The sequence below is a fragment of the Oncorhynchus masou genome, chromosome 32 (assembly GCF_036934945.1).
Source record: "Oncorhynchus masou masou isolate Uvic2021 chromosome 32, UVic_Omas_1.1, whole genome shotgun sequence".
NCBI classification, from domain to species: Eukaryota; Metazoa; Chordata; class Actinopteri; order Salmoniformes; family Salmonidae; genus Oncorhynchus; species Oncorhynchus masou.
Window position 1 is genome coordinate 71,719,623 of NC_088243.1, and position 25,245 is coordinate 71,744,867.

The 25,245-nt window shown below is 46.9% G+C and overlaps 1 protein-coding gene across 5 annotated transcripts in view; it reads right to left on the reverse strand.

Moving 5' to 3' along the window:
- The window catches only part of LOC135526552 (protein diaphanous homolog 2-like), a 728,420-nt gene that overhangs the window by 494,118 nt on the left and 209,057 nt on the right, over positions 1-25,245 (reverse strand). For all 5 annotated transcript variants that reach the window (XM_064955040.1, XM_064955039.1, XM_064955041.1 and 2 more), the window contains 3 exons: positions 21,929-22,039; positions 20,631-20,743; positions 2,605-2,721 (listed from right to left, as the gene is read on the reverse strand). In XM_064955040.1, coding sequence (XP_064811112.1) covers positions 2,605-2,721; positions 20,631-20,743; positions 21,929-22,039 — 341 coding nt within the window. The remainder of the gene's footprint in view (positions 1-2,604; positions 2,722-20,630; positions 20,744-21,928; positions 22,040-25,245) is intronic.

Here is a 25,245-nt window from a genome sequence, read left to right on the forward strand (position 1 = left end):
GCAGATTAGCTGTGCTCTAATTTCCTGCTGGCCTCTGTGGTCAGGCGCAATGCTGCTTGCTGATACTCAGGTTGCGTGGGAGGCTCAGAAGGCTCCGATGCAGATAAAGAAATCAAAGCTTTTTTCAAAGTCCTGCTCTCTCTTTACTGCCTTTGGAAAGGGGAGCAGGGGGTAAGAGCATTGTGGCTCAAATAGATTCATTGCTTTGAGCAATGAACCAAATAGGCTGGAATTGTTGGTATGCAGATCATTTCAGAGAGATCACTTCAATATACAAAAGATGTTGAGAGCTCTGAACATGCATGGAAATAAGACACGTACGAGTGCATATTGACCAAACATGTAAATTATTGGATTTCTGCTTATACTAGAATGTACATCCTATATGTGGGGCTTTATTTGTGATGACAAGGAGTAAATCAGGGTTCCCTATAAAATGTGGACAGGTCTTATCATATTGTAAACAGATATTATAAGAACCAAAACATGTAAAAACATTTTTGTAAACATGAAATGGCAGATGTCTTGTTCCTATGGCTGTAATCACCCACTTGTCATGAGATCGAGCGAGTGCACGGCGCCCCTGTGTGGCTTAGCACTGTGGCAACCCGGTTTAGTACTGTCGCCGGTGTAGACCACATTATTATCTCAATAAGTCACCCTATTTTCCCAGCATCCCCCGCTCCTCTCTGCCACTACCACCAAGATAACTGAGAAAGGGAAGGGAAGGAGTGAGCGAGTGACCCAGAACTGTCAGGCCCCACCAGAGCCTGGGCAAGGCTGGGCTCCAGAAGTCAACATATGTCCCTAGCACCATCCTTCACTCCTTCACTCTGGCACCTTTCCCCTCCACATGACATTGGGATTCTAGCAGCAGCACAAACTCCCCTCGCAGTCTCTCGTCCAGCCCTGCTCCACATAACCAGTGTAATCCCCATATCGCTCCACTCCAAAAGAGGATATCCGCTCTAAATTTAGCAGGGGTTTGATGTGCTCCCATTCATCAAGCATGGCACTCTCAGATTAAATATCGAAAATAAAACAAGCCCCCCCTTCACCAATTGGTGATGGTTTCGAGAGGTGCTTCTCCAAATTGAACACACACATCTGCCCTGTGTTTGAAACAGGGTACAAGGCTGTCATGTTGAAAATGTATAACATTGGAAGCCAAAGTCCACATTCTGTTGGAATATTGGCATAGGCATGTTATGCGTCCCTTTGATCAGGAAGCCATCGCATACACCTATGGACAAGTTTCGCTCCATCACCTGATTTGGCCTGGCAGCGAGCGTCAGTGGCCCACTTCCTCCCCCCTGGATCCCAATAGAGATACGGTCATCAAAGCCCAAAATGATCTTAAGGTCTCCCTTTAATCTAAAATTAAAGACCTGCCATTTCCCAACCAGCCAATTTAATCTGAAACATAAAAAGATATGCTGGTTCAAAGTGGCCGAAAAGGGATATATTGATGATGAATTGAGGCCTGAGCTGGAAAAAGAACGCACCTCGCAAAGCCCAGTGATGTATGTGGAATGTCTTCCTCATGGAGTAGGGGAGGAGGGAGAGCGGTGGGAAATGTATTTTTAAAAGCATATCTTTAATAAGCACATCCATTTTTAATTAGCATTTGTAGTGATCCTTTTTTACTGTCGGTGGTGGAGAGCATTGGCGTCAGTAGTGGGGTAAGAGACAGAGAGGAGTGCTGAGGTGCTATGCTGCACTAGCTACTTAATGTGTTTTCTATTTCTCACTTTCTCCAACAAAATGAGGAATGCATTATTCATACCAGCCGAGTGAGCAGCAACTTGTCTATGGTAAATTCCTCTTGTCTTCTCTCTATTTTTTGTTAAATATTTTATTTCGGTGAAAAGTCTGACACAGCAGCGAATTGATCACTGTCATTGCCATCAGAGGAGCCGCCACTATCTCCCTCTTTTTTTTCCTGTGATTGACACATTTACAGGAATCCAGAGCCGGGCCGCCATTTGAATAATTACTTAATCGTTCTAAAGTACAGAATATTAGATCTGCTCTGATATGGCCCTGGCACTTTGATCACAGTGATTACACAGAGAGAGACAGAGAGAGAGGCAGAGAGAGAGAGACAGAGAGAGAGACAGAGAGAGAGACAGAGAGAGAGACAGAGAGAGAGAGAGAGAGAGAGAGAGAGAAGCCCTGAGAGGAGAAAATGGACATGTGAATCTTTCATGTTGAATGCTTACATGCTTTCCCCTGGGAGATGGAGATGGCAAGGTTTTGAGAATAGCACTTGCTATAGGAAGTAATGTAGTTTTACAAGGATTGTGGCACACTTATCTACAGAGGTCAGACGCGTGTTTCATTATCTGGCCTTACTCGAATGCGGTGTCAAGGAGTGGACGTCCTTGAGGTTTCTGCGTTGATAAAGCAGCATTAGTGCTACACAGCAAAGTGCATCCCTTACAGGGGCTACATACTACTGAATAAAACAAAAAGAGGGAATAGACTAGAGACTGTTTAATGTCAACATTTCAGCCTTATGTTTTTCTCAAGACCGGTCTTGTGGATATGCAGTCTTCCTGTGAAAGCAGTGCGAAGGGATGTGGTTGTTTGTGCAGAACTCACCTGATGTAGTAGTCGTTCCTGATGAGCAGGAGATGCTGTAGGATTGACAGGAAGTAGGTCTCCGACCCGGTGTCTTTCACCATGTTGGACAGGAGATGGTACACCTCACCCATATCAGTGAGAAGGGAGTTAAGGTATATAATGTCATGGCAGTGTAGCAAATAATTGAGAGAAAACAGCTTGCAGTAGTAGGCTACTATGACAGACCATTTAAAAGGAGAAGGCAAACATTTACAATTCATGTGCCTTCTCTAACCAAGTCCTCTATTACCTTTAACCACTTCTCCTCATATAGGATATGATGAACTGGAAAAGCACATTCACACATATACACATTGAACCCCTCTCATTTAGCCACATGCATAACACATTTCACATTCCCTTATTCGGTCAGTGGCATACTAACACAGATAAGCTTTACCTATTGCTGTTTAGGTATTATACGGACATGGGAATGAAGGAGTGCTTAAACCTGTGCTTCATCAATTTAATAATATAGTGACAGTGCATTCTAAAATCAATCAAAATCATTTGGAAGATCCTCAAATCACAGTGTTAGTTTTCCCATCTCGAACTAGTACTCAGACAAGTGTCATTGTGCACAAGCAAGCACTGCGACAATTCCTCACATCTGTTTTCCCTCTCGGGAGCGGCAGAAGAGTAAACAGCCAACTTTAGGAGGGGATTTGGCAATAAAGAACAGTCCCTGTGTTCCACCTATCACTCTGCGCCTTTCAAGGAAGAGGAAATTAATCACGTGAAAACTCCATTGGGTTTGGATCATGAAAAGGGGGATCAGTCACTATGGAAAATATTGTATCAGATTGAGCCTTGTCCTTCGAAGAGAAAATATGTGTTATTAAACTTGCTAAAGGTACTGATTATGCGCCTCCCCAAGGAGTGCGAGCGATGGCTTGTGATGTCTAAAATAGTTGTTGAATCAGATGAGAAATCACTGTCTATGGTGTATTATTCATTTCATTATGTCCGTTTCTCTGAGTTGGATTGCTGGCTATTTGTTTCAGATCAAGAACTGTCAGAGGCTGCGAAATGGAGCGCTTGGCACAACATTTCAAAGTTGATTTTTATGGAATTGAAACCATAGGGAGAAATGTTCAAATCAAGGAAAAAGTGATTTCTCTTGAGATGTGCATGTGTTTAAACATAATATCCAAGTGGGATTTCAGAATAATATCACGATCACTTTACAGTATATTGTATTTCATCTGTGTTTACGAGGAATATGGAACTGGAATTTTAATCTATAGCAAGATTACATTTGATCTTCTTTGAACTAACAACAAACCCAGTCCCAAAACTGTAAAAGAATTTAGAGAAATAAATAGCTTGAGGGGGCTTATACAAAACAGTTTGCTTGAGAAAGGATCCTCCCGTGGATATTCATGTTTGAAAAGCATGTAGAAAATAAATAAAACTCAGAAATAGTCTTATTTTCAATCTGTGCACACATGCAGAAAACAAGGGGAATAGAGTGAGACGGAATAGTGCAGTGTTCAGCCGGGAAAGATGAAAAATTGATTGCCGTCATAATATGAAGCGTACGTTTTAACAATGTCTGCTGAAATATTTACCTGCTGACTGCAGGGTGATACACTGTCTGGGCTAAAACACTTTCACAGTCAGAGGCTCTGCATTCATTCACATTTGTCTGTGGTCACCCAGCAGAAAAATATATCTGATTTGTGTTCTTGTTTAGTCCAGAGGGCTTAAAAGGAGGGACCAAGGGCCTGGCTTACTCAGATAAGGGGAGATGACACGGTCGGACGAGCTTCGTTTCGTGGTTTTTAGCTACATAAAAGGACATGTCAAAGTTGTGCGGCCCCATCAAAGTTGTTTAGAGCAAATTATATCCGCTATGATGGAAAAACTGTTAAGTTCATCGTCTCAAAAGGCTGTTGAATGACAATCGAGCATTGATCACCTCTGAAAAGTTACTTAAGCGTGAGTGAACATCACTTGACAACCAGTGCAAAGACTTGACACACCCAAAATGACAGAACAGTGCTCCATACTCTCCAACTGTTCCCACTATTTCATACACCACATGATCCATCCACCACCATCAGCGCAAATCAATCCATTTTAACGCTGTCTGACATTTTCTTATTAACTTCAGCCATGTCTGTAACCAAAATAGTTCTCCCATATCAAATTCGGCGAGCGCAGGGGATGGGAATCCAGGCTTCTCTGATGTATCGCTTCCCACTCCTGTATGAGCCTGGAAGAAGCCGATGAGAATTACCAAACTGGTGAGATGCAATTATAGGCTTGCCACACTGCTATCTGAGGGGGGACGTTAGTAGAGTAGAGGCCCGGACTGGGAAAGGGTATAAGCAGCTACATCTATCAGTAAGAAACGGTGCAAGCAGCTACATCTATCAGTAAGAAACGGTGCAAGCAGCTACATCTATCAGCAAGAAAGGATCCCAGGGACGAAGCAGCTACATCTATCAGTAAGAAAGGATCCCAGGGACTAAGCAGTTACATCTATCAGTAAGAAAGGGTGCAAGCAACTACATATATTAGTAAGAAAGGGTCTAAGCAGCTACATTTATCAGTAAGAAAGGGTCTAAGCAGCTACATCTATCATTAAGAAAGGGTCTAAGCAGCTAAATCTATCAGTAAGAAAGGGTCTAAGCAGCTACATCTATCAGTAAGAAAGGGTCTAAGCAGCTACATCTATCAGTAAGAAAGGGTCTAAGCAGCTACATCTATCATTAAGAAAGGGTCTAAGCAGCTAAATCTATCAGTAAGAAAGGGTCTAAGCAGCTACATCTATCAGTAAGAAAGGGTCTAAGCAGCTATATATATCAGTAAGAAAGGGTTCAAGCAGTTACATATATCAGTAAGAAAGGGTCTAAGCAGTTACATATATCAGTAAGAAAGGGTCTAAGCAGCTATATCTATCAGTAAGAAAGGGTTCAAGCAGCTACATATATCAGTAAGAAAGGGTCTAAGAAGCTAAATCTATCAGTAAGAAAGGGTTCAAGCAGTTACATATATCAGTAAGAAAGGGTCTAAGCAGCTACATCTATCAGTAAGAAAGGGTTCAAGCAGTTACATATATCAGTAAGAAAGGGTCTAAGCAGCTACATCTATCAGTAAGAAAGGGTTCAAGCAGTTACATATATCAGTAAGAAAGGGTATAAGCAGCTAAATATATCGGTAAGAAAGGGTCTAAGCAGCTAAATCTATCAGTAAGAAAGGCTTCAAGCAGTTACATATATCAGTAAGAAAGGGTCTAAGCAGCTAAATCTATCAGTAAGAAAGGGTATAAGCAGCTATATATATCAGTAAGAAAGGGTTCAAGCAGTTACATATATCAGTAAGAAAGGGTTCAAGCAGTTACATATATCAGTAAGAAAGGGTCTCAGCAGCTATATACAGTGCCTTGTGAAAGTATTCGGCCCCCTTGAACTTTGCGACCTTTTGCCACATTTCAGGCTTCAAACATAAAGATATAAAACTGTATTTTTTTGTGAAGAATCAAAAACAAGTGGAACAACATTTATTGGATATTTCAAACTTTTTTAACAAATCAAACTGAAAAATTGGGCGTGCAAAATTATTCAGCCCCCTTAAGTTAATACTTTGTAGCGCCACCTTTTGCTGCGATTACAGCTGTAAGTCGCTTGAGGTATGTCTCTATCAGTTTTGCACATCGAGAGACTGAATTTTTTTCCCATTCCTCCTTGCAAAACAGCTCGAGCACAGTGAGGTTGGATGGAGAGTATTTGTGAACAGCAGTTTTCAGTTCTTCCCACAGATTCTCGATTGGATTCAGGTCTGGACTTTGACTTGGCCATTCTAACACTTGGATATGTTTATTTTTGAACCATTCCATTGTAGATTTTGCTTTATGTTTTGGATCATTGTCTTGTTGGAAGACAAATCTCCGTCCCAGTCTAAGGTCTTTTGCAGACTCCATCAGGTTTTCTTCCAGAATGGTCCTGTATTTGGCTCCATACATCTTCCCATCAATTTTAACCATCTTCCCTGTCCCTGCTGAAGAAAAGCAGGCCCAAACAATGATGCTGCCACCACCATGTTTGACAGTGGATACGGTGTGTTCAGGGTGATGAGCTGTGTTGCTTTTACGCCAAACATAACGTTTTGCATTGTTGCCAAAAAGTTCAATTTTGGTTTCATCTGACCAGAGCACCTTCTTCCACATGTTTGGTGTGTCTCCCAGGTGGCTTGTGGCAAACTTTAAACTACACTTTTTATGGATATCTTTAAGAAATGGCTTTCTTCTTGCCACTCTTCCATAAAGGCCAGATTTGTGCAATATATGACTGATTGTTGTCCTATGGACAGAGTCTCCCACCTTAGCTGTAGATCTCTGCAGTTCCTCCAGAGTGATCATGGGCCTCTTGGCTGCATCTCTGATCAGTCTTCTCCTTGTATGAGCTGAAAGTTTAGAGGGACGGCCAGGTCTTGGTAGATTTGCAGTGGTCTGATACTCCTTCCATTTCAATATTATCGCTTGCACAGTGCTCCTTGGGATGTTTAAAGCTTGGGAAATCTTTTTGTATCCAAATCCGGCTTTAAACTTCTTCACAACAGTATCTCGGACCTGCCTGGTGTGTTCCTTGTTCTTCATGATGCTCTCTGCGCTTTTAACGGACCTCTGAGACTATCACAGTGCAGGTGCATTTATACGGAGACTTGATTACACACAGGTGGATTGTATTTATCATCATTAGTCATTTAGGTCAACATTCCTCCTTGGGGCGGCAGGGTAGCCTAGTGGTTAGAGCGTTGGACTAGTAACCGGAAGGAGTTCAAACCCCCGAACTGACAAGGTACAAATCTGTTGTTCTGCCCCTGAACAGGCAGTTAACCCACTGTTCCCAGGCCGTCATTGAAAATAAGAATTTGTTCTTAACTGACTTGCCTGGTTAAATAAAGGTAAAATAAAAATAAAAATAAAATAAAAAATTGAATCATTCAGAGATCCTCACTGAACTTCTGGAGAGAGTTTGCTGCACTGAAAGTAAAGGGGCTGAATAATTTTGCACGCCCAATTTTTCAGTTTTTGATTTGTTAAAAAAGTTTGAAATATCCAATAAATGTCGTTCCACTTCATGATTGTGTCCCACTTGTTGTTGATTCTTCACAAAAAAATACAGTTTTATATCTTTATGTTTGAAGCCTGAAATGTGGCAAAAGTTCGCAAAGTTCAAAGGGGGCCGAATACTTTCGCAAGGCACTGTATATCAGTAAGAAAGGGTCTAAGCAGTTACATCTATCAGTAAGAAAGGGTTCAAGCAGTTACATATATCAGTAAGAAAGGGTTCAAGCAGTTACATATATCAGTAAGAAAGGGTTCAAGCAGTTACATATATCAGTAAGAAAGGGTTCAAGCAGATACATATATCAGTAAGAAAGGATTCAAGCAGTTACATATATCAGTAAGAAAGGGTCCCAGCAGCTATATATATCAGTAAGAAAGGGTCTAAGCAGCTACATCTATCAGTAAGAAAGGGTTCAAGCAGTTACATATATCAGTAAGAAAGGGTTCAAGCAGCTACATCTATCAGTAAGAAAGGGTCTAAGCAGTTACATCTATCAGTAAGAAAGGGTTCAAGCAGTTACATATAAATTGGAGATTATGATCATGCCTGGTTCAGTTCAGTCCTCTGAAAAGGTATTTACAAAGCATAAATAAAATATTCATACTGATAAGTACAGAACATATGAAATAAATATATGTTTTGTTGAATCAGCACAGATTGTATGTTTATTCCATTACATGTACAGTGTAGATTGGAGATAATTATCTATAACGTTTTTTTTTCTTAGCACATGCCCCCAAGTTTAGTCCCTATAGTAGAGGAACGCTTGTCAGCTCTCAAACAGGGCCAATTCTAATCAACACTAAAAGCAAAATAATTTAAAACATGAAAACAAATGACCTCATCGACACAAACCGCAAACTGGGTACACAAAGCATAACCTCTCTTGGGTATGGAGCAGTATTTTCACGTCCGGATGAAAAGCGTGCCCAAAGTAAACTGCCTGTTACTCAGGCCCAGAAGCTAGGATATGCATATAATTGGTAGATTTGGATAGAAAACACGCTAAAGTTTCTAAAACTGTTACAATTAAGTCAATGAGTATAACATAACTGATATGGCTGGCGAAACCCCGAGGACAAACCATCCCCCCCAATGTATTTTTTCAGCCTACCACTGTTTTCAATGTCTGTCACTTGTATTATGTCAAAATCCTCCCAGATTGCAGTTCCTAGGGATTCCACTAGATGTCAACAGTCTGTAGAAAGAGTTCCAGGCTGTTTTTTGGAAAAATTAGCCAGAAATTGTAGTTTTTGTAGGTGGCTCCCATTTTGGCTGTAGTGTTTCCAAGCACGTGGAAGAGACCGGGTTCTTTTGTATTTTTCTCCGGTAAAGACAATAACGATTCTCCGTCTTAAATTGTATCATTTATTTACTAGGGTTTATTAGGGTACCTAAGGTTTGATTATAAACGTTGTTTGACTTGTTTGGAAAAGTTTATTAGTAATGTTTGGGATTCATTTTGTATGCATTTTGATGGAGGGAAACTGGGTGGATTATTAACTGAAGCGGGCCAGCTAAACTGAATTTTTATGGATATAAAGAAGGACATTATCGAACAAAAGGACAATTTGTGATGTAACTGGGACCTTTTGGAGTGCCAACAGAAGAAGATCATCAAAGGGTAAGGCATTTATTATATCGCTATTTCTGAGTTTTTTGACGTGGATCCTAATTACAGTTAGTCTATCAGGTTGCATTTACATTTACATTTAAGTCATTTAGCAGACGCTCTTATCCAGAGCGACTTACAAATTGGTGAATTCACCTTCTGACATCCAGTGGAACAGCCACTTTACAATGGTGCATCTAAATCATTTAAGGGGGGTGAGAAGGATTACTTATCCTATCCTAGGTATTCCTTGAAGAGGTGGGGTTTCAGGAGTCTCCGGAAGGTGGTGATTGACTCCGCTGTCCTGGCGTCGTGAGGGAGTTTGTTCCACCATTGGGGGCCAGAGCAGCGAACAGTTTTGACTGGGCTGAGCGGGAACTGTACTTCCTCAGTGGTAGGGAGGCGAGCAGGCCAGAGGTGGATGAACGCAGTGCCCTTGTTTGGGTGTAGGGCCTGATCAGAGCCTGGAGGTACTGCAGTGCCGTTCCCCTCACAGCTCCGTAGGCAAGCACCATGGTCTTGTAGCGGATGCGAGCTTCAACTGGAAGCCAGTGGAGAGAGCGGAGGAGCGGGGTGACGTGAGAGAACTTGGGAAGGTTGAACACCAGACGGGCTGCGGCGTTCTGGATGAGTTGTAGGGGTTTAATGGCACAGGCAGGGAGCCCAGCCAACAGCGAGTTGCAGTAATCCAGACGGGAGATGACAAGTGCCTGGATTAGGATCTGCGCCGCTTCCTGTGTGAGGCAGGGTCGTACTCTGCGGATGTTGTAGAGCATGAACCTACAGGAACGGGCCACCGCCATGATGTTAGTTGAGAACGACAGGGTGTTGTCCAGGATCACGCCAAGGTTCTTAGCGCTCTGGGAGGAGGACACAATGGAGTTGTCAACCGTGATGGCGAGATCATGGAACGGGCAGTCCTTCCCCGGGAGGAAGAGCAGCTCTGTCTAGCCTAGGTTCAGCTTGAGGTGGTGATACGTCATCCACACTGATATGTCTGCCAGACATGCAGAGATGCGATTCGCCACCTGGTCATCAGAAGGGGGAAAGGAGAAGATTAATTGTGTGTCGTCTGCATAGCAATGATAGGAGAGACCATGTGAGGTTATGACAGAGCCAAGTGACTTGGTGTATAGCGAGAATAGGAGAGGGCCTAGAACAGAGCCCTGGGGGACACCAGTGGTGAGAGCGCGTGGCGAGGAGACAGATTCTCGCCACGCCACCTGGTAGGAGCGACCTGTCAGGTAGGACGCAATCCAAGCGTGGGCCGCGCCAGAGATGCCCAAATCGGAGAGGGTGGAGAGGAGGGTCTGATGGTTCACAGTATCGAAGGCAGCCGATACGTCTAGAAGGATGAGAGCAGAGGAGAGAGAGTTAGCTTTAGCAGTGCGGAGCGCCTCCGTGATACAGAGAAGAGCAGTCTCAGTTGAATGACTAGTCTTGAAACCTGACTGATTTGGATCAAGAAGGTCATTCTGAGAGAGATAGCAGGAGAGCTGGCCAAGGATGGCACGTTCAAGAGTTTTGGAGAGAAAAGAAAGAAGGGATACTGGTCTGTAGTTGTTGACATCGGAGGGATCGAGTGTAGGTTTTTTCAGAAGGGGTGCAACTCTCGCTCTCTTGAAGACGGAAGGGACGTAGCCAGCGGTCAGGGATGAGTTGATGAGCGAGGTGAGGTAAGGGAGAAGGTCTCCGGAAATGGTCTGGAGAAGAAAGGAGGGGATAGGGTCAAGCGGGCAGGTTGTTGGGCGGCCGGCCGTCACAAGAAGCGAGATTTCATCTGGAGAGAGAGGGGAGAAAGAGGTCAGAGCACAGGGTAGGGCAGTGTGAGCAGAACCAGCGGTGTCGTTTGACTTGAGGATCGGATGTCGTCGACCTTCTTTTCAAAATGGTTGACGAAGTCATCTGCAGAGAGGGAGGAGGGGGGGGAGGAGGATTCAGGAGGGAGGAGAAGGTGGCAAAGAGCTTCCTAGGGTTAGAGGCAGATGCTTGGAATTTAGAGTGGTAGAAAGTGGCTTTAGCAGCAGAGACAGAGGAGGAAAATGTAGAGAGGAGGGAGTGAAAGGATGCCAGGTCCGCAGGGAGGCGAGTTTTCCTCCATTTCCGCTCGGCTGTCCGGAGCTCTGTTCTGTGAGCTCGCAATGAGTCGTCGAGCCACGGAGCGGGAGGGGAGGACCGAGCCGGCCTGGAGGATAGGGGACATAGAGAGTCAAAGGATGCAGAAAGGGAAGAGAGGAGGGTTGAGGAGGCAGAATCAGGAGATAGGTTGGAGAAGGTATGAGCAGAGGGAAGAGATGATAGGATGGAAGAGGAGAGAGTAGCGGGGGAGAGAGAGCGAAGGTTGGGACGGCGCGATACCATCCGAGTAGGGGCAGTGTGGGAAGTGTTGGATGAGAGCGAGAGGGAAAGGGATACAAGGTAGTGGTCGGAGACTTGGAGGGGAGTTGCAATGAGGTTAGTGGAAGAACAGCATCTAGTAAAGATGAGGTCGAGCGTATTGCCTGCCTTGTGAGTAGGGGGAAGGTGAGAGGGTGAGGTCAAAAGAGGAGAGGAGTGGAAAGAAGGAGGCAGAGAGGAATGAGTCAAAGGTAGACGTGGGGAGGTTAAAGTCGCCCAGGACTGTGAGAGGTGAGCCGTCCTCAGGAAAGGAGCTTATCAAGGCATCAAGCTCATTGATGAACTCTCCGAGGGAACCTGGAGGGCGATAAATGATAAGGATGTTAAGCTTGAAAGGGCTGGTAACTGTGACAGCATGGAATTCAAAGGAGGCGATAGACAGATGGGTAAGGGGAGAAAGAGAGAATGACCACTTGGGAGAGATGAGGATCCCGGTGCCACCACCCCGCTGACCAGAAGCTCTCGGGGTGTGCGAGAACACGTGGGCGGACGAAGAGAGAGCAGTAGGAGTAGCAGTGTTATCTGTGGTGATCCATGTTTCCGTCAGTGCCAAGAAGTCGAGGGACTGGAGGGAGGCATAGGCTGAGATGAACTCTGCCTTGTTGGCCGCAGATCGGCAGTTCCAGAGGCTACCGGAGACCTGGAACTCCACGTGGGTCGTGCGCGCTGGTTGCGTGATCCTCGTAATGTTACGTGTAAAATACAACTAATGGGAAGCAGAATTAAATGTATATCACACTCACACAAATGGGACCAGTTATTTTTCGTATTTGTATTTCATTTATTTTACTAGCAAATTCGAATGAACTGCTGGCACTTTAGAGCCCATTAAATGTCCATCTTATGTCTGCTAACGTTAGCTTGAAACAAATAGTGTTACCTTTCCACAACACACGGAGACAAAAATGGATTTGTCCATGTGTTTACGTACAGCTGACAGTCGGCAAACTCAGCATCACAAAAAACTGGAGGGGCAGACACGGAGTAGCTAGTCAAATAATGATATATTCATCTCCATTGACACAAACTCAGTACATGTCTGTGTTGCAGCTCGAGAATCGGGATGTTAGATTTACTCAGTGGATTTATTTTTATTAAAATGTAAAATAAAGAAAAAAGCAGCTACATCTACGGTATTAGTAAGAAAGGTTACAAGCGGCTACATATATTGGTAAGAAAGGGTCCCAGCAGCTACATCTATCAGAAATAAAGGGTGTGAGCAGCTACATCTACAGTATCAGTAAGAAAGGGTACAAGCAGCTACCTATATCAGTAAGAAAGAGTCCCAGCAACTACATCTATAAGTAAGAAAGGGTTCAAGCAGCTACATCTAAAGAATCAATAAGAAAGGGTTCAATCAGCTACATCTACCAGTAAGAAAGGGTTAAAGCAGATACATCTAAAGAATCAATAAGAAAGGGTTCAATCAGTTACATCTACCAGTAAGAAAGGGTTAAAGCAGATGCATCTAAAGAATCACTAAGAAAGGGTTCAATCAGTTACATCTACCAGTAAGAAAGGGTTAAAGCAGATACATCTAAAGAACCAATAAGAAAGGGTTCAATCAGTTACATCTACCAGTAAGAAATCAAAATCAAATCAAATCAAATTTTATTTGTCACATACACATGGTTAGCAGATGTTAATGTGAGTGTAGCGAAATGCTTGTGCTTCTTAGTTCCGACAATGCAGTAATAACCAACAAGTAATCTAACTAACAATTCCTAAACTACTGTCTTATACACAGTGTAAGGGGATAAAGAATATGTACATAAGGATATATAAATGAGTGATGGTATAGAGCAGCATAGGCAAGATACAGTGGATGGTATCGAGTACAGTATATACATATGAGATGAGTATGTAAACAAAGTGGCATAGTTAAAGTGGCTAGTGATACATGTATTACATAAGGATGCAGTCGATGATAGAGAGTACAGTATATACGTATGCATATGACATGAATAATGTAGGGTAAGTAACATTATATAAGGTAGCATTGTTTAAAGTGGCTAGTGATATATTTACATCATTTCCCATCAATTCCCATTATTAAAGTGGCTGAAGTTGAGTCAGTGTCAGTGTGTTGGCAGCAGTCACTCAATGTTAGTGGTGGCTGTTTAACAGTCTGATGGCCTTGAGATAGAAGCTGTTTTTCAGTCTCTCGGTCCCAGCTTTGATGCACCTGTACTGACCTCGCCTTCTGGATGATAGCGGGGTGAACAGGCAGTGGTTCGGGTGGTTGTTGTCCTTGATGATCTTTATGGCCATCGGGTGGTGTAGGTGTCCTGGAGGGCAGGTAGTTTGCCCACCGGTGATGCGTTGTGCAGACCTCACTACCCTCTGGAGAGTCTTACGGTTGAGGGCGGAGCAGTTGCCGTACCAGGCGGTGATACAGCCCGCCAGGATGCTCTCGATTGTGCATCTGTAGAAGTTTGTGAGTGCTTTTGGTGACAAGCCAAACTTTTTCAGCCTCCTGAGGTTGAAGAGGCGCTGCTGCGCCTTCTTCACGATGCTGTCTGTGTGAGTGGACCAATTCAGTTTGTCTGTGATGTGTATGCCGAGGAACTTAAAACTTGCTACTCTCTCCACTACTGTTCCATCGATGTGGATAGGGGGGTGTTCCCTCTGCTGTTTCCTGAAGTCCACAATCATCTCCTTAGTTTTGTTGACGTTGAGTGTGAGGTTATTTTCCTGACACCACACTCCGAGGGCCCTCACCTCCTCCCTGTAGGCCGTCTCGTCGTTGTTGGTAATCAAGCCTACCACTGTTGTGTCGTCCGCAAACTTGATGATTGAGTTGGAGGCGTGCGTGGCCACGCAGTCGTGGGTGAACAGGGAGTACAGGAGAGGGCTCAGAACGCACCCTTGTGGGGCCCCAGTGTTGAGGATCAGCGGGGAGGAGATGTTGTTACCTACCCTCACCACCTGGGGGCGGCCCGTCAGGAAGTCCAGTACCCAGTTGCACAGGGCGGGGTCGAGACCCAGGGTCTCGAACTTGATGACGAGCTTGGAGGGTACTATGGTGTTGAATGCCGAGCTGTAGTCGATGAACAGCATTCTCACATAGGTATTCCTCTTGTCCAGATGGGTTAGGGCAGTGTGCAGTGTTGTTGAGATTGCATCGTCCGTGGACCTATTTGAGCGGTAAGCAAATTGGAGTGGGTCTAGGGTGTCAGGTAGGGTGGAGGTGATATGGTCCTTGACTAGTCTCTCAAAGCACTTCATGATGACGGAAGTGAGTGCTACGGGGCGGTAGTCGTTTAGCTCAGTTACCTTAGCTTTCTTGGGAACAGGAACAATGGTGGCCCTCTTGAAGCATGTGGGAACAGCAGACTGGTATAGGGATTGATTGAATATGTCCGTAAACACACCAGCCAGCTGGTCTGCGCATGCTCTGAGGGCGCGGCTGGGGATGCCGTCTGGGCCTGCAGCCTTGCGAGGGTTAACACGTTTAAATGTTTTACTCACCTCGGCTGCAGTGAAGGAGAGACCACATTTTTCCGTTGCAGGCAGTGTCAGTGGCACTGTATTGTCCTCAAAGCGGGCAAAAAAGTTATTTAGTCTGCCTGGGAGCAAGACATCCTGGTCCGTGACTGGGCTGGATTTCTTCCTGTAGTCCGTGATTGACTGTAGACCCTGCCACATGCCTCTTGTGTCTGAGCCATTGAATTGGGATTCTACTTTGTCTCTGTACTGACGCTTAGCTTGTTTGATAGCCTTACGGAGGGAATAGCTGCATTGTTTGTATTCAGTCATGTTACCAGACACCTTGCCCTGATTGAAAGCAGTGGTTCGCGCTTTCAGTTTCACGCGAATGCTGCCATCAATCCAAGGTTTCTGGTTAGGGAATGTTTTAATCGTTGCTATGGGAACGACATCTTCAACGAACGTTCTAATGAACTCGCACACCAAATCAGCGTATTCGTCAATGTTGTTATCTGACGCAATACGAAACATGTCCCAGTCCACGTGATGGAAGCAGTCTTGGAGTGTGAAGTCAGCTTGGTCGGACCAGCGTTGGACAGACCTCAGCGTGGGAGCTTCTGTTTTTTTAGCTTTTGTCTGTAGGCAGGTATCAGCAAAATGGAGTCGTGGTCAGCTTTTCCGAAAGGGGGGCGGGGCAGGGCCTTATATGCGTCGCGGAAGTTAGAGTAACAGTGATCCAAGGTTTTTCCGCCCATGGTTGCGCAATCGATATGCTGATAAAATTTAGGGAGTCTTGTTTTCAGATTAGCCTTGTTAAAATCCCCAACAACAATGAATGCAGCCTCCGGATAAATGGTTTCCAGTTTGCAAAGAGTTAAATAAAGTTTGTTCACAGCCATCGATGTGTCTGCTTGGGGGGGATATATACGGCTGTGATTATAATCGAAGAGAATTCTCTTGGTAGATAATGCGGTCTACATCTGATTGTGAGGAATTCTAAATCAGGTGAACAGAAGGATTTGAGTTCCTGTATGTTTCTTTCATCGCACCATGCCTTGTTAGCCATAAGGCATACACCCCCACCCCTCTTCTTACGGGAAAGGTGTTTGTTTCTGTCGGCGCGATGCGTGGAGAAACCCGTTGGCTGCACCGCTTCGGATAGCGTCTCTCCAGTGAGCCATGTTTCTGTGAAGCACAGAACGTTACAGTGTCTGATGTCCCTCTGGAATGCTACCCTTGCTCGGATTTCATCAACCTTGTTGTCAAGAGACTGGACATTGGCAAGAAGAGTGCTAGGAAGTGGGGCACGATGTGCCCGTCTCCGTACTCTGACTAGAAGACCGCCACGTTTCCCTCTTTTTCGGATTCGTTTTTTTGGGTCGCTGCATGCGATCCATTCCGTTGTCGTGTTTGTAAGGCAGAACACAGGATCCGCGTCGCGAAAAACATATTCTTGGTTGTACTGATGGTGAGTTGACTCTGATCTTATATACAGTAGTTCTTCTCGACTGTATGTAATGAAACCTAAGATGACCTAGGGTACTCATGTAAGAAATAACACGTAAAAAAAAAAAACTGCATAGTTTCCTAGGAACGCGAAGCGAGGCGGTCATCTCTGTCGGCGCCGGAAGAGTATCAATGGGTTAAAGGGTTAAACCAGATACATCTAAAGAATCAATAAGAAAGGGTTCAATCAGTTACATCTATCAGTAAGAAAGGGTTAAAGCAGATACATCTATGAGTAAGAAAGTGTCCAAGAATATACATCTACAGTATCAGTAAAGGGGTCCAAGCAGCAACATATATCAGTAAGAAAGGGTCCCCGCAACTACATCTATCAGTAATAAACGGTTCAAGCAGCTACATCTATCAGTAAGAAAGGTTCCCTACAGCTATCAGTAAGGGTCCCGGCAGTTACATATATCAGTAAGAAAGGGTCCCAGCAGCTACACCTATCAGTAAGGGTGTAAGCAGCTACATATATTAGTAAGAAAGGGTTCAAGCAGCTACATATATTAGTAAAAGGGTCCCAAGCAGCAACATCTATCAGTTCAAAATGGTACAAGCAGCTACACCTATCAGTAAGAAATGGTTCAAGCAGCTACATCTATCAGTAAGTGAAGGTTCAAGCAGCTTCATCCATCAGTAAGAAAGGGTCCAAGCAGATACATCTATCAGTAAGAAAGGGTACCAGAAGTTACAACTATCAGTACGAAAGGGTCCCAACAGTTATAGCTATCAGCAAAAAAGGGTCCCTGCAGTTATATCTATCAGTAATCAGCAAACATGAAAAACACTACCGACAGAACAATGCAAATCCAAAGGCCCACACACATCTCTATCCTGGTCTCTCGCCCCCTCTCGCTTTCTCTCTCGCCCCCTCTCGCTCTCTCCCCCTCTTGCTCGTCCCCTCTCGTCCCCTCTCTCGGCCCCTCTCCCTCTCTCTCCCCCTCTTGCTCGTCCCCTCTCGTCCCCTCTCTCGGCCCCTCTCCCTCTCTCGGCCCCTCTCGACCCCTCTCCCTCCCTCTCCCTCTCTCGCCCCCTCTCCCTCTCTCGCCCCCTCTCCCTCTCTCGCCTTGTCTCGGCCCCTCTCGTCCCCTAGCGCTTTCTCGCCTTGTCTCGCTCTCTCGCCTTGTCTCGCTCCTTCTCGCTCTCTCGCCTTGTCTCGCTCCTTCTCGCCCCCTCTCCCTCTCTCGTCCCCACTCGCCTTGTCTCGGCCCCTCTCCCTCTCTCGGCCCCTCTCCCTCTCTCGGCCCCTCTCCCGTCTATCCTCCCTCTCCCGTCTAATCTCCCTCTCTCGCCCCCTCTCCCTCTCTCGTCCCCTCTCGCCATGTCTCGGCCCCTCTCCCTCTCTCGGCCCCTCTCCCGTCTAATCTCCCTCTCCCGTCTAATCTCCCTCTCTCGTCCCCTCTCGCCCCCTAGCGCCCCGTCTCGCGCTCTCTCGCCTTGTCTCGCTCCCTCTCTCGCCTTGTCTCGCTCCCTCTCTCGCCCCTTGTCTCGCTCCCTCTCTCGCCCCCTGTCTCGCTCCCTCTCGCCCCCTGTCTCGCTCCCTCTCGCCCCCTCTCCCTCTCGCCCCCTCTCCCTCTCGCCCCCTCTCCCTCTCGCCCCCTCTCGCCCCCTCTCCCCCTCTCGCCCCCTCTCCCTCTCGCCCCCTCTCCCTCCATCCCCCTCTCGCCCCCTCTCCCTCTCGCCCCCTCTCCCTCCATCTCCCTCTCGCCCCCTCTCCCTCTCGCCCCCTCTCCCTCCATCTCCCTCTCGCCCCCTCTCCCTCTCGCCCCCTCTCCCTCTCGCCCCCTCTCCCTCTCGCCCCCTCTCCCTCTCGCCCCCTCTCCCTCTCGCCCCCTCTCCCTCTCGCCCCCTCTCCCTCGCTCTCTCGCCTCCTCTCCCTCTCGCCCCCTCTCCCTCGCCCCCTCTCGCTCGCCCGCCCCCTCTCCCGCCCGCCCGCCCCCCTCTCGCTCGCTCGCCCGCCCCCTCTCGCTCGCTCGCCCGCCCCCTCTCGCTCGCCCGCCCCCTCTCGCTCGCCCGCCCCCTCTCGCCCGCCCGCCCCCTCTCGCCCGCTCGCTCGCCCCCTCTCGCCCGCTCGCTCGCCCCCTCTCGCCCGCTCGCCCCCTCTCGCCCGCTCGCCCCCTCTCGCCCGCTCGCTCGCCCCCTCTCGCTCGCTCGCTCGCTCGCTCCCTCCCTCTCGCTCGCTCGCCCGCCCCCTCTCGCTCGCTCGCCCGCCCCCCTCTCGCTCGCTCGCCCGCCCCCTCTCGCTCGCTCGCCCGCCCCCTCTCGCTCGCTCGCCCGCCCCCTCTCGCTCGCTCGCCCGCCCCCTCTCGCTCGCTCGCCCGCCCCCTCTCGCTCGCTCGCCCGCCCCCTCTCGCTCGCTCGCCCGCCCCCTCTCGCTCGCTCGCCCGCCCCCTCTCGCTCGCTCGCCCGCCCCCTCTCGCTCGCTCGCCCGCCCCCTCTCGCTCGCTCGCCCGCCCCCTCTCGCTCGCTCGCCGCCCCCTCTCGCTCGCTCGCCCGCCCCCTCTCGCTCGCTCGCCCGCCCCCTCTCGCTCGCTCGCCCGCCCCCTCTCGCTCGCCCGCCCCCTCTCGCGCTCTCGCTCGCTCTCTCCCCCTCTCGCTCGCTCTCTCCCCCCCTCTCGCTCGCTCTCCCCCCTCTCGCTCGCTCTCTCCCCCCCTCTCGCTCGCTCTCTCCCCCCCTCTCGCTCGCTCTCTCCCTCTCACTCGCTCTCTCGCCCGCTCTCTCGCCCCCTCTCACTCTCCTCTTTATCTCTCTCTCTTCATTTTACTTTTACTCATGTTGCGGAGCTGGGTAGCATGAATAAACATGAGCAGCAGTAGAGGTGAGATGTGGACCAGTCAGTGGTAGGGTCAATCAATCACTATTTCACAGCATCATTCATATTCATTAGTGGCCTGGAGTCACATCCTCAGCACACAGACCTGAGCTGGACAGAGAGGAGACGTGTCTCTCAGTGTTAGTATTCATGAGGCAAGGAAAACAAGCTACAATCTACTTGTGTGTGTGTGCGTGTATGCGTGCAAGTTTGTGCATGTCAGCGACGAGAGCTAGCACAGATTAACACCACATTGTCCATGGAAACAAACATTGGGCCCTCTCATTTGTGAACCTGCTCAAGGACATCATTAATCCAGGTGTGGTGTTTGTTTTTTCCCTTCCCTCACAGCGTCAACAGTAACTGTCACTCAGCACAGCAATCAGTGGCATATTTTCGAGCACTGTGAGAATTTGGGAGACAAAGGTTGGCAGTGAGAACATCTGTATAACAGTGTCTGGCCCTGCACTGTCTGCCTACCATGTCAGCATTTCACACATCCAAATGCCCTTAGAGAAGCTGCTTGAATTATTTAGGCACCAAGCCAAGAATGCTTTAAAACAAGTCTTGAACTCGAGACCCAATTAGGGCTCACTTTATTAACCACTCAAAAAGTTTCTAGTTCAGCGGACATAGATGGACGACTTGGAGACACCAACTTGTCATTTCTAGTTAAAAGTGAGCGGGAGAAAGGTAAAGTATTTTAATCACAGGCGTGATTAAGGAGACAAAACAATAGAGGTCACAGAAAATGGACCTCGGTGTGCCAGTCAAAACAACTACACTAAAAATCTTATCTGCCTTAACAGACTTCAAATAGATGGCCATAACATAACCAGACTGTGTTCTGAAGTCAAAACAACTGGTAATGATTGACAGTTGCATCCCGTGTCTTGCATCTGCCAGTTGAGAGCTGAAACGGCTGAGAGATGAGGAATGGTGGTGAGAGAGGGAGCAGAACCGAGGCAAGCAAAAGAGAAGAAGAGCCTGTTTACCTGGTAAGCGATAGGGCTGGGAGATTGCACTATAGTTCCTCAAATCCTTCTCTAATGAACCTGACCCTGCCGGCTTTAGACCTGTAAGCCTGGCAAGGCCCACACAATACATTCATTTCCAGCAGCCCCTTTTCCATGGCCGGAACAGTGGCACGGGCAGACAAAAGGATATTCCATCTCGGCGCGGATGTCATCGAGGCGATGGGAGAGCTCAATGGAGTCCTCCTCCTTGTTCTCATTGAACACCTTCAGTTGGATGTCCAGCTCCTCTGTCTCTTTCAGCTCCTGTAATTCAAAGAGACATGAATAGACTGTGGTAGGCAGCAGAGGACTGGATGTACCTACAGTATGGATTAATTATATACACTGTTATCAGTACGTACACAAAACAAACCTAGCCTGATTGTCCTAGCCTATACTGGTTCCATTAATGGAGACAAGTGTATGCTGGTTTCCAAGTCACAGCTGTATGGGAACTAGGACACCCACCCACCTCCTCCCTGCCGGCCTGGTATACCTGAATCACCCAGCGCTCCACACCTGCTCTCTCAACGAGGAGCTATAATGATGCACTTTACAACTTTCCTATGAATCATTGGCGTAAAGAGTTTACGGACGACACCAGGCCAAATGGAACCCAATTTCTGCAGCTATCAATCACCTCGCTGCTCTTCGGGCATGCCATCCATCTTGCTTCGGAGAGGGAGTTAGCATGCAATGCAACAGAAAGGAGAGGTCTCAAAGACTCTCGGCCAATAGCAACCTCTCAGTACTTTATCAACTGGTTCATTTTAGCTTTCCTCTTGGTCACCTGACTGCATTGGCTCCACAACAACAACACAAATAGTGTGCCCCGCCTCTGATTAAATGCTGGCATTAAAGCTTCAAATGAGTCATTTGTAAATAATTGTAAAGGAAACACCATCATATCGGGGGGCAGATATGAAGATAATTAAACTAATGACAGCGATAATCAAGCAGAGCAGTCAAGATGACTTATTAACACGTGGAAAATTCCCCTCTGCAAATGAGGTCATGAGGGATGAGTGGATGCCGAGTGCAAGGATCTGATTGATAATGATGCCACGGCGAGCTGTGATCAGTGAGGTGGTGCCGGCGGTGAGGTGAGCTAGAACAATCCAATATAATAATGGAAGCAATGTGGAGGCGAGACAGAAGGAAGGAGCTTGGTCTCTCGCAGACAAACAGGGAGAGGCAGGGAGGGCTAGGGACTAAAACTAACTGTTTAATGGGAGTTGGAGGGGGAGTCAATCATTCATTGTCCCAACTGGAAAATGTGTAGTGGACTGTTTCAGAGAGTTTAGGGTCCAAATCTGCCTCAACTCAGATGTACAAGTCTCACTTGCTAAATGAGGTTTTATGTATGTAAAACAACACACAAATGATACCTAGACTGCCAATTTAATGTATCTCTATGCCCCTGAAGGTGTGTGACGGAGAGTAACTCACCGGTAAGATCTTCTTGAGGCCACAGCGGAGGAACTCGTTGCGTAGATGTATCCTGAAGTCCAGATCGTCCGGAGAGGTGACCAGAGCGTTGATCAGCTGCATGCAGGCCACCTGTTGCCATGTACACACATGTTAGAGAGAACATACTTTTGTAATTCATTCTATTTAACATGAATCAACATTAAATTAAATGGTGATAGTGATTTATCATGCAAGGCCTCTCTGTATGGTATCAATCTATGTTATGATGTAGCAGGCACCGTTGAGTTAAAAGACCTTGGGGAGCGTATGTGTGAAACATTTCATGTGTATACAGTGCATTTGGAAAGTATTCAGACCCCTTTTTCCACATTTCGTTATGTTACAGCCTTATTCTAAAATTGTCCATAGAGATCCTTGATAAAAAATCATCAGCAATCTATACACAATACCCCACAATGACGAAGTGAAAACAAGTTTAAACATTTTTGCAAAAGTATATATTTTTAAATACCTTATTTACATAAGTATTCAGACCTTTTCCTATGAGACTCGAAATTGAGCTAAGGTGCATCCTGTTTCCATTGATCCTCCTTGAGATGTTTCGACAACTTGATTGGAGTCCACTTGCGGTAAATTCAATTGATTGGACATGATCTGGAAAGGTACACACCCCTCTATATGAGGTCCCACAGTTGACAGGGCATGTCGGAGAAAAAAAACATGCCATGAGGTTGAAAGAATTGTCCGTAGAGATCAGAGACAGGATTGTGTTGAGGCACAGATCTGGGGAAGGGTACCAAAACATTTCTGCAGCATTGAAGGTCCCCAAGAACACAGTGGCCTACATCATTCTTAAATGGTAGAAGTCTTGAACCACCAAGACTCGTCCTAGAGTTGGCTGCCCGGACAAACGGAGCAATCGGCGAGAAGGGCCATGGTCAGGGAGTTGACCAAGTACCTGATGGTCACTCAGAGAGCTCTAGAGTTCCTCTGTGGAGATGGGAGAACCTTCCAGAAGGACAATAAGCTAAGGACCCTGGACTAAACACCTCCCTCTGCAACTGGATCCTGGTAAGGGTAGGTAACAACACATCCGCCATGCTGATCCTCAACACAGGAGCCCCTCTGGGGTGGGTGCTCAGTCCACTCCTGAACTGCCTGTTCACTCATGACTGCATGGCCAGGCATGACTCCAACACCATCATTAAGTTTGCCGATGACAGAACAATGGTAAGCCTGATCACCGACAAGGACGAGACGGCCTATTGGGAGGAGGTCAGAGACCTGGCCATGTTGTGCCAGGACAACAACCTCTCCCTCAACATGATCAAGACAAATGAGATGATTGTGGAATACAGAAAAAAGACGACCGAGCACGTGCCCATTCTCATCGACGTGGCTGCAGTGGAGCAGGATGAGAGCTTCAAGTTTCTTGGTGTCCACATCACCAACACACAAACATGGTCCAAGCACACCAAAACAGTTGTGAAGAGGGCACGACAAAAACTATTCCCCCTCAAGAGACTGAAAAGATTTGGCATGGGTCCTCAGATCCTCAAAAGGTTCTACAGCTGCACCATCGAGAGCATCCTGACTGGTTGCAGCACTGCCTAGTATGGCAACTGCTCGGCCTCCGACCACAAGGCACTACAGAGGGTACTAGGAATGGTCCAGTACGTCACTGGGGCCAAGCTTCCTGCCATCCAGGGCCGCTATACCAGGCGGTGTCAGAAGAAGAACCTACAAATGTTCACAGTCTCCAGCCACCCTAGTCATAGACTGTTCTCTCTGCATGGCAAGCAGTACCGGAGTGCCAAGTGAAGAGCACTTTGCCAGTCCTGTCTGGTCCAGCGACGGTGGGTTTGTGCCCATAAGCGACGTTGTTGCCGGTGATGTAAGGCAGGTCCTCACCAGACAACAGGCCTACAAGCCCTCAGTCCAGCCTCTCTCAGCCTATTGCGGACAGTCTGAGCACTGATGGAGGGATTGTGCGTACCTGGTGTAACTCAGGCATTTGTTGTTGCCCTCCTGTACCTGTACTGCAGGTGTGATGTTCGGATGTACCGATCCTGTGCAGGTGTTACATGAGATGTCTGCCACTGCGAGGATGATCAGCTGTCCGTCCTGTCTCCCTGTAGCGCTGTCTTAGGCGTCTCACAGTACAGACATTGCAATGTATTGCCCAGGCCACATCTGCAGTCCTCATGCCTCCTTGCAGTATGGCTAAGGCACGTTCACACAGATGAGCAGGGACCCTGGGCATATCTCTTTTGGTATTTTTCAGAGTCAGTAGAAAGGCCTCTTTAGTGTCCTAAGTTTTCATAACTGTGACCTTAATTGCCTACCGTCTGTAAGCTGTTAGTGTCTTAACGACCGTTCCACAGCTGCAATTTCATTAATTGTTTATGGTTCATAGAACAATCATGGGAAACAGTGTTTAAACTCTTTACAATGAAGATCTGTGAAGTTATTTGGATTTTTATGAATTATCTTGGAAAGACAGGGTCCTGAAAAAGACGTCTCTTTTTTTGCTGAGTTTACATATTTTTCTTATTTTTTATTAGCAAAAATGTTTTAAAAAACTGTTTTTTCTATGTCATTATGGGGTATTATGTATAGATTGAAGAAAAAAAACTATGTAATCAATTTTAAAATAAGTCTAACCAAACAAAGTGTGGAAAAAGGGGTCTGAATACTTTCCGAAGGCAATGTATATTCCTCTTCTAGAGATGAGAGGAAAGACAGGAAAGAGAAGTGGATAAGAGAGGAGAGATAGTCTGGTGTAGAGGCAGAAAAAGGTAGAAGGTAAGAGGAAGTGGAAAAGAGAAGAGGTCTGGGGAGTCTACTGGCCAGATGTGCATGTGTAATTGATTTACTGGATTAGGGAAGAGTAGAGGGATGGAAGGGCAGGAGAATGAGGGGAAAGGTAAAATGCTGATGGGCCTTAATGGGATGTAAGGTGGCTCCGGGGAGCAGCACCAGGAGAAGACTGAGTGTTCCTCTGACAGGCGGATCGATCGGGAACTGAAGGAGCTCTGTGATTGACTTGAAAAGTACCCTATAGAAAACCTCTTATCGGCATGTTTGTATTGGCCCACATCTTTTTTAACGGGTCGTAGTGAATGCTGTCGCTTGGCTGTTATTCACACCGATTCCTCCTGTTGGTGTTTTTCCTGGCGAGAGGTTTACAGACAAACACATGCACACCCGTGCGCGCACACACACACAATCATCACGCTAGCCCAATTCATGCCCTCAGAGAACGTAACTAGCGGGAATTCGCCTGGCAATGGGGAATAATAGCCATCTGGAATGAACAGCATTGGTTTGTTTTT